At 47.4% G+C, this 10,214-nt stretch overlaps 1 protein-coding gene across 1 annotated transcript; it reads right to left on the reverse strand.

The window, feature by feature from the left end:
• Positions 1-775: 775 nt before the first annotated feature.
• Positions 776-4,039, reverse strand: IL1F10 (interleukin 1 family member 10). The gene is given in 4 exon segments (XM_068565114.1): positions 776-988; positions 1,286-1,411; positions 1,653-1,740; positions 4,008-4,039. Coding segments are annotated over 4 exon segments (459 nt in total).
• Positions 4,040-10,214: the final 6,175 nt, after the last annotated feature.

Raw genomic sequence — 10,214 nt, forward strand, 5'->3', positions numbered from 1 at the left:
TTGTGAAGTATCTGATAGAAAAATCGTGACCTGAACTAAAACTGAAATTGTAAGCAGCCCAAGACATTGTCCATGGACAGAGGAGGAGAGCTGGGTTCTGCCTGGAGTTTCTCAGTTGTTTCTAGAAGCTCTGGAGCAGAGAGGCCGGAGGAGAAGACATGGCCAGGCTTCCAAGAAGGACTCGCCAAGTTATCCAGTCCCTTTGCATTGAATACTGCACACAGAGGCCCACTCACTCCCTGTGTTAGTTTCCTACAGCTGCTGTAACAAGTTACCACAAATGCAATGGCTTAGAACAACATAAATTTATCATTTTACAGTTCTGGAGGTCAGAAGTCTGAAATGGTTTTCACTGGGCTCAAGTCAAGTTGTTGGCATGGCTGTGCCCCTTCTGGAGGCTCTACGGGAGAACCCATTCCCTTCCCTTTTCCAGCTTCTAGGGACCACCTCCGTTCCTTGGCTCACAGCCCCTTCCTCCATCTTCAGAGTTAGCGGTATAGCATCTTCCAGTCTCCCTCTGGCTCTCACCCTCCCGCCTCCCTCACAGGAGGACCCTGGTGTTTGATTACCTTGGGCCCACTAGGATACTACAGGATGGATCAGCCTTAATCACATTTGCGAAGTCCCTTCTGCCATGTAAGGTAACATATTCACAGGTTCTGGGGATCAGGATGTGGACCTCTTTGCGGAGGGGTCGTTATTCTGCCTCCCACAGACCCTGAGCAGGATGAGCTTGGTTTGGGGGCGCCAGGCCGGAACCCAGCTTCCTGCCTCTCTACCGACTCTGTTCAAAGTAGAGCTCAGTGCAGGCTGAGGACTCACTCTCCGTGGTGAGTCGTACGGGCTCTTGGGGCTCAGCCGAGCCACAGGGAAACCAGCCAGGTCAGGCAGCAGCCTCCAGCCTGAAGGCAGGGTCCGAGCGTCTCTGGAAGAAGGTGAAGCAGGTGGCCTGGTCACCGCCCTTGTACAGATCCTCGATGTTCACATCCTGTGAGGGCAAGGCGGCGGCTGCTGGATAAGACTGCTGATTGCATGTCAGCCCTCGAGGCTTCTGGGGCTTGGCCAACAAGGGACCTGAGAGGGTGGCTCTTTCCCCAGGGAATTGCCCTCTGAAGGTTCTGGAGGCAAGGGTCTGGGTGCTGGATGAAGGGAAAGATGGTGGAAACCTGAACAGGAGGGATGTGTGCACCTGGCCAGAACCCACAGATGAGCACAGAGATGCCAGAGCACCCTGGAGGCCTGGCCAGGTCTGCAGGCCCCCCCAGAACAGGGTGCGGTCTCTCACCTCCAGCTGCAGGGAAGGCCCCACCCCTGTCTCCACACATGCCAGGCAACGACTGCCTCCCTGGATCCCCAGGAAGATGGGGAAACTGGTGTGGCCCAGGCCTCTGTTGGGGAGTATGCAGATCATCTCTGGGGGCGCGGAGGAGAAAAGAGAGCCAGGAGATGAGGGGACCCCAGATCGCAAGCTCTTGAGCAAGCTAAGGCTTGAACAGGAAGGAGCTGGGCCAGGGCACAGCTGGCCTGACCCCTACATGCACGCTGCAGGGTGAGCTAGGACTCCGACAGGGGTCCTGACCCTTCAGTAGGAAAGGGAGAGCTTGGGGTAGGCGGAGCTTGGGTGAGTCCCAGGGCGTCGAGGCCCCAGATGCTCCTGCACGACAGTTGTCTGCGTCGGGATCTCCCACCAGGAAGTGGCCATCTCTCATGTACAGGGCCTCCTGATATGCATCCTTAATTCTGAAACAGGAGGCAGTGCTGATGGCGCGACCCCTTCAGGCACCGCTGAGCCCCACGCCCCTCGCACCCCACACTCTGAAGGACAACATGGGGCACTAGGGGCGCTTCTCCTTCTTCAGGAGAGAAGTAGGGGTGCTACTCCACCCAAGAGCATGTCGAGACCAGGTCAGCCTTAGGCAAAGGAAGTTTTCCCAGGGCTCGTGATTTTTTCAGAGACCGCACCTCTGTCTCTACCAGGCTTGGCCTCTGTCAGGCCCTCAGGGTGGTGACGGGAGCCTGCGTCTTCCCACTGAAGGGTAGAGAGTTTTCCTGACGCTCCAGCCCTTTTCCGTGCCTCCCCTGAGAAATTTCCTAATGAGGGTCCGATGTCTCTGGGATATGCTGAGCCTTATCCCAGATTTTCTGGGCCCACCCAAGTTTTCATATGTTTATTCTCTTCAGTAAACGGATTAGTTGAGTATATAATAACGTGTGGTTTGTTTTCCAGATACTTAAAAGGCTCTTTATAGAAGAAAATCCACAAATGAGGGGGGAAAAAAGTCCGATGTGACGGTAAGCCTGCCAGCCTGACCACCCTGCTCCGGTGAGTGTGCAAGTGTGTAAGGGGTGGGCTGGGCTGGGCTGGGCTATGGATGCCCAATACAGGTGGTCAGCAGGGGGCTGGAGCAGGGCCTGATGACAGGCATTGGGATTGCCTGTGGTTCTGACGATCAGCCTGGGGGGTAAACGCGTGCCAGGGAGGCTGAGAAGGAACCGTGGTGAGTCCGTGCAGCACCAAAGCCACGCCCATGCTACTAGCCCATGGCTGGTTGGTTTCAGAGATGGTCATTGGCTGCTCTCAGGCCTGGGGAGCCCTCCTTACCTCCAAGAGCAGAACCTCCCGGCCAACACCACGCCCCCAGGAGATTCTACTCTCTCAGTAACAGCTAATTATAACACCCTTGGCTAATGACTGCATGTGTTTAAAGCAGGTTCCCCTGTCCAATAAAAATGAAGATCTGGGGCTTCCCTGGTGGCGCAGTGGTTGAGAGTCTGCCTGCCAGTGCAGGGGACACGGGTTCGAGCCCTGGTCTGGGAAGATCCCACATGCCGCGGAGCAACTAGGCCCATGAGCCACAACTACTGAGCCTGCGCGTCTGGAGCCTGTGCTCCGCAACAAGAGAGGCCGCGATTGTGAGAGGCCCGCGCATCACGATGAAGAGTGGCCCCTGCTCGCCGCAACTAGAGAAAGCCCTCGCACAGAAACGAAGACCCAATACAGCCAAAAATAAATAAATAAATAAATTTTTTAAAAGAGCCTAGAAGACATTGCAGAGAATATGTATGTAGTCTTAAAGTCACAGTTAAGATACCTCCTGCTCCCACACTTCCTAGTTGTAAAATCTTAATTAAAAAAAAAAAAAAAGTGAAGATCTGGAAAGAGCCTGGGTTTGCCAGCTGGCCTTCTCCCTCCAACCTGCACAACCAAGAACTGTGGCTAACTTAGCTGCCAGCAATATTCTGTTCAGAGACCAGAGCCCAGGCTAGATACCCCAGAGAGTTGACATCTGTTTTGTCATTTGCGTGCGCCATGCGCTTGTGTCTTGTCTTCCCAGCTACGTTGTACCTTCCCAGAGGCCCTGACCGGCCCCCCATGTCTAGGATAGGATGAGCCCATGGAGAAGCTGAGGAAATGCATCCCAGGTGTCAATCTTATTTTATTTTTATTATGCCTTAACTCATTCCTCGAAGAGCTTGAGATCATTTACAACAAAAATCACAGACAATAAAGTGGTAAACTAAAAGTAAAGACTCAAATGTCAAGCGAGATAAAATGCAGGTAAGAGTTGGAAGCCCAGACTGGGAATAGAGGCCACAGAGGCTAACATACAAAGATGCTGTCACTGAGATTCAAAATTATCTCTGAGCTTTTAGAGAATGGAGGCCAGCGCAGCACAGAGAACCTGGAGTCTGAGTCCTGGCGCTGTGTGACATTAGGTACTTTATAACCTCTTTGAGCCTCAGTTTCCAAACCTATAAAATGGGCTTAGTAATGCCCCCTTTGTAGATTTCTCAGGTTGGAGGCAGGGCAGTAGAATGGCTGGCATCTTGCAGAAGTTCAGGAAAGAAAGCTCTTGTGATTATGATGATGATTAAGCTTAATTATGGGGCATTTGAGATTTCTGGGGTGAGAAGGAGACTCATCCCTCTGACTCAGCCCTCTTTCCTCTTCCTCTGTCATCTCCAGACCCCCTGATTAGGAAAGGGAAGACTCCAGGAAGACTTACATGTAGTATCTTGCCATGGGGAGGGAGCACATTCCTGCAATCAGGGGTGACTGGTCCTTGCTGAGAGGGAAGGGAAAAAAGGGCTGTCAGAGGATGAATGGATAAAGAAGATGTGGCATATATACACGATGGAATATTACTCAGCCATGAAAAAGAATGAAATAATGCCATTTGCAGCAACATGGATGGACCCAGAGATCATACTAAGTGAAATAAGCCAGACAGAGAAAGACAAATATCATATAATATCGCTTATATGTGGAATCTTAAAAAATGATAAAAATGAACTTATTTACAAAACAGAAATAGACTCACAAACATGGAAAACAAACTTATGGTTTCCAAAGGGGAAAGAAGGGGCGTACATTAGGAGTTTGGGATTAAGATATACACACTAATATATATAAAACAGATGGATAACCAACAAGGACCTACTATATAGGACAGGGAACTATACTCAATGTCTTGTAATAACCTATAATGGAAAAGAATCTAAAAAAGAATCACTTTGTTGTACACCTGAAACTAACACAACATTGTAAATCAACTATATTTCAGTAAAATTTTTTTTAAAAAAGAATGGCTGTAATTTATAAAAAAAGGGGGGCTGTCAGAGAAAGAAGGGGGTGGAGCTAGGGAACAGACATCCCAAGGAGCCAAATTACCCAATCACAGGGCGGAAAGTTCCCACTAGGTGCTTATCTATAAGAGGCCTACCAGAATCCACCAAGGGCTCCTCAGCCCAGCAAGCTCCAGGAAGCTCTGAGTCTCCCTCATTTGGGGCCATCCGAGTCGAGCTGGCAGGGGTGTGAGCTTGACTGTGCACTGGTGCCAGTTCTGGGAAACAGGATGACAGGTTTCCCAAAGAGTTCAGCCAGGAGCCCTTCCTGGGGCTCAGACTGGGGTGGGGTGCGCTCTAGCCTCACAGTTTAAGGATGAACCTGACTGAAACCCTGTCCCACTCCCATCCTGGCCTTAGAGTCACCACCTCCCCCTGCCTCCTCTGGACAGCGCTGCTAGGAGGAACCTCCCGCCAGCAGCCAGGGCGGGGTCTCTCTGCAGTTAAAGAGTGTCCTTCTGGGGACTGGATCACTTTGCCAAGACTGTGATCTGTGAGAGACCATGCACACTCCCCCGTTCTGTTCCAGATGGAAAACAGCACAGGCTTGAGATACACAGACTTGTGTTTCTGAGGAGGAATGATCTAAAAACTGATGCCAGTGTTCCTGTACAGACCCTAAACCACAGAGCTTCACATGGCTCCACTCCTTCCGGTTGGATCATTCGTCCCTAGAGCGTTTCCCTGAAATGACCACCTCCAGAAAGGCCATTCCAGAATCCAGCATGGAAAGAAACCCAGAGCCAATCAGGGCATGAGGGTGGTAGGACTTGGAGAATAGCCCAGAAAAGTAAAAGCAAGGATGGCTAGGGCTGATTCTCTCACCAAGAAAGAAGGGAAAGAGAAGGGAAAAGATAAGAAAGCAGAAAAGAAGAGGAAATGGGAGAAAGGTAGGAATGAAGAAGCAGGGCTCAGAGCAGGAGAGAGTGACACTGAGGGACATTTTGGGAAGCGGGTAAGGAGGAGCAGATTGATGCTGATGGCAGGACTTCTGGCCGTCTCAGCATCCCTGAGCAACATGGCCTGGATCTTAGAAGAAGGATGACTTAGCCAAGGTGGCTTTTAGTACTGGATCTGCCACTTGATCACCTTGGACAAGTCATTTCCTATCCCTTGGCTTTGCAGTGAGAGTTTAAGGGTTGGTGAGAGCAAAGGATCACAGGACACCAATAGGAGTACAAACTCTGGATGGATATTGGTGATGTGAATCAAAGTCTTAAAGCATTCTATGTACTTTGTAATTTCATCTGTTGCCCTTATTCTATGGGAAAATAATGAATTGCCCAAACGTTTAATAATAAAGATGCTCATGGCATCATTTTCTATGATAACAAGAAGCTGAAAATAATCTACCTGCCCAATAATAGGTGATTGGTTTAAAATTATGGTAAATAAGAAAGTATGTGTACATTAAAGACGATGTAGAGGGCTTCCCTGGTGGCGCAGTGGTTGAGAATCTGCCTGCCAATGCAGGGGACACGGGTTCAAGCCCTGGCTTGGGAAGATCCCACATGCCGCGGAGCAACTAGGCCCGTGAGCCACAATTACTGAGCCTGCGCGTCTGGAGCCTGTGCTCCGCAACAAGAGAGGCCGCGATAGCGAGAGGCCCGCGCACCGCGATGAAGAGTGGCCCCCGCTCGCCGCAACTAGAGAAAGCCCTCGCACAGAAACGAAGACCCAACACAGCCATAAATAAATAAATAAATAAAAATTTAAAAAACAAACAAAAAAAGACGATGTAGAAAAACATTTTATGATATAAAAATGGTCAAAATATATTAAGTGAAAAGCACAGGTTATAAATAATGTGTGCATTATGACTCCATTTAAATCTGCCCGCATACAGAGAAACAAAGATGTTCGATATTTTACAGCACTTATCTATGGCTGACAAGATTATGGATGATTTTTATTTATTTATTTTAACATTTCAACATTTTTCCTTATATGAATATAAATTTCCTTTGTGGTATATGGTAAGTTTTAATTTTTTTTTTAATGAAGGGTTCGATTACAGTCGTTGGCTTTCCAAAATGTGCCTGCCCATCGAATTACCTGGGGGACTCTGGAGAAGTACTATTCCCTGGGCTGAAGGTTCTTGAAGTGACTCAGTGATCAACTGGTCTTGGGAACTTATACACTAGCTCAGTTCTTCTCACTCTCTAATAAACGTGTAAATCACCTGCAGCTCTTGTTAAAATACAGATTCTGATTCCCTAGGTCTGGGGTGGGACCTAAGACTGCGTTTCAAACATGCAACCAAATGATATTTATGTTGCTGGTCCCTGGACCACACTTTTAGTATCAAAGAACCAGATGATCCCCCAGCCCTGATAGGTCGACAGCAGCATGGCTTCCGTGCAAGCCCATGTGAGTGAGATGCTGTGCTCTCCCTTGGCCAAGCTACTGGGGCTTCTTTGGTCGGAGCAGCAGAAATATGGGCAGCCGAGCAGCCGTGCCAAGGGCTGGCCGGGGCAGATGAAGTGGAGGGTCCCTGTGTAAAGCTGGATAGGCAAGCTGATGACTCCCACCCTTGGTCCGTGTCAGCTCAAAGAGCCGGCAGAAATTCAGGACTGGTCAAGTCCAGCTGGATCGCTGGGGTCCTCTTGTCCTGGTCCAGCCCCAAATTCCAGTGTCTCTCCTACAGACTCCCATATCAGGAACCCCTGCCTGGGGTCCTGGTATAGATTGCGATGAAGTGAGGATTGTGTAGGAGTGAGAACCTGACTTCTAGCCCATCAGAGAGCCTGGGCTCCTGGTGTTGAGTGTTTGCCATGATCCCTCCCAGTGCACCACAAACTCCATTCCCCAAGCTTTCCCTTCCTTATTGTCCCCAAGTGACCTTTCACTGGACTTTGGTCTATACCCCTCTCTGGACCCCATCCTTGGCTGTCTCAGACCTCATCAATTCACCTATCCTGGATCAAATACCACCACCAAATAGCCCTGGGCTTCCTCATGCTCTTTTGCACATCACACCTGTTCCAGCCTCTCCTTCATCCTCCTACACACTATCTCCATGGAATCTGATCTCTCCAAGACAAATATCAACTTCTGTGGAGCCAAATCCAAAGATTTTTTTTTTTGATTCCTCTGATCTTTGACCATTGTCCCCCTGGGAGCCCTTGATATTGATTCACACCTCTCCATTCTCTCCTTCTCAGATGCATTGTAGATTCTCCCTTTGTTTGGGGGTCACCCCTAAACCTGGAAGTCACCGGCCAAGGTCCTAAGCTCTCCTCTTTCATATCCCATGAAACTGCAATCCGTCCGTTTCCACAGCTGCATGATCATCTTTCTCTAATGCCTTCCAAGTCCAGACTGAACATCCTCCTTTATCTCCAACAGCCTACAGGACACCGCCCTTTGGATATCCTGCCATCATACCCAACCAAATTCATCTAAGGTCAAATTCACCTTCTCCTCCCAGCTCATTCATCCCTCCCGGTTTCATTTCTCTCACTGCCATAATCTTTCTCTAGACAGTGAGATTCAAATCCTGAGAACTGTTGACAATTTCTCCCACTTTTCCTGACCCTATGTCAGATTTATCAAGTCCCAATAAATAACTTCTTTAAAATATAACTTTGTTTTCTTCATAGCCCTTGGAACTGCACCTGTATTCCTGGTTCCTCTGCCTTCAATCCAGCCCAACCTATGTGAGGTTCCTGGACTTGTATTCTAAGTACTGCTTTCATCACATTCCCATCCAGCTCTAGAATCTACATTGGCTTCCCATTGTATGATATACTTATCTTAAGTGTATCTCACTTCTCCGTGGACACTAAACCACCTCCCCCGCAATGAGACCTCTTTCTTATCTTCTCAGTAGGCATACTCAAAGTTATCTTTCATTTCCCTACCTCAGAAGTCATCCCTCTTCACCATTGTCCATTCAAATCTTTTGACATTAAGGTCACAGGACATGGCATTATTATCTATAGGTTGAGTATCTAGTTCTGCCAAGTTAATTATCAGCTCAGAGAAACAGCTCAGACATACAAGTTCATGTCACTTAACCTCCAATCTTCAGTTTTCAGCATCTATAAAATCATGGAGTTAGAGTATGTGGTTATTAAGATTCTTTCAAGATCAAACTATCAATGATTCCATGACTCAGAGTTTAAAGACTCTTTCCTTTTCCGTTGCAAACTTACTCTGAACTCCCATTAAATTTCAGTGTGTTATTTATTGTTTTATGTATAGGCATTTTTTCCCTTATAAAAGTTAACAAGCTCTTGAAGCCACAAAGCATAGCTTGTAGCCCTCTCCATCTGCCCCAGCTGAGACACATTGGTGCTTATGAGCAGGACATAGAAACACTCACCACAGATTCGGATGGCAAGGTTGGTTCTAGACCTAACTCCGCTACCAATTTGTTTTGTCACCTTGGAAAATTCCTTTTCTCCCTAGGCCTCCAAATTCTTATCATTGGAATGAGGGGTTGAACAAGGTTAATATTTTTCAAAACTATTTTAGGTTTCACAAGGAAATTTTACACAGACACTAATGAAAGTTAAATGGATAAAAGACACCTGCTTTTGCAGAAGCAGAGAATGATGGTGGGACCAGGACCCAGCTAGCATTGACTACTGAAGCAGGCACTGGGTGTGTATGTCAATCCCAATCTCCCAATTTATCCCTGCCCCCATTCCCCCTTGGTAACTAAACACTCTACTATATATAAAATAGATAACCAATAAGAACCTACTGTATAGCACAGGGAACTCTACTCAATACACTGTAATGACCTATATGGGAAAAGAATCTAAAAAAGAGTGGATGTATACACCTAAAAAAGATGTATATGTATAACTCACTTTGCACTACAGCAGAAACTAACGCAACAACGTAAATCAACTATATTCCAATAAAAATTAACTTTTAAAAAATTTTTGAATTTTTAAAAAATAAAACTAAAATAATGTACACTGCAAAAAAACCCAAAAAACAAAAAGGCACTGGGGCATCTCTAAGGAACCTCAAGCTTCACCAAACATTGTTGAATACCACTGGCCTAGATGATTTCTTCTGAAGTTACTTTCTAAAATCTGTGGTCCTAAATATTTAAAAATCTTGACTTGACTTAACCTATACCTTCTCCTCGAATTCCTTCTATGTGCCCCTAGACTTATTTAGCAACCCATGGTGATCTATGTAGGAGATACCTTGCTAACTAGAGAGCTTGCCAGGAGGAGTTAAAAGGAGGTGGCATATCAGAGCTATTGACAGAGGGAGAAGAAAACAGAGAAAGAGAGAATACTGCCTGCCCACCACTGACCTGCAGATCCCAGGTGCCTGGAACCTCCGACTGATTTCTCCAGGGCATCTGAGTTTATATTGCCTGGTCAAGGTGGGTAAGCCTGTAGCAATCTTTATAATTGTCTCCAGGATGGGGAAGAAGAGCCTAGGGATTTCACAATGTCTTCAGCGCAGCATGGATAATAAGGAGGTGGGGAACAATAATGAGTGTTTGTCGAAAAGGGAGAGAGTCACCCATAAAGCCTTGGCAAAAGCCAGGCCCTGGGACTCTGCTCATAGCTATTGTTATTGATAATGTTATTGGTGGTTTTGGCAGCCAGATAAAT

The sequence above is a fragment of the Eschrichtius robustus genome, chromosome 15 (assembly GCF_028021215.1).
Source record: "Eschrichtius robustus isolate mEscRob2 chromosome 15, mEscRob2.pri, whole genome shotgun sequence".
Classification (NCBI taxonomy): domain Eukaryota; kingdom Metazoa; phylum Chordata; class Mammalia; order Artiodactyla; family Eschrichtiidae; genus Eschrichtius; species Eschrichtius robustus.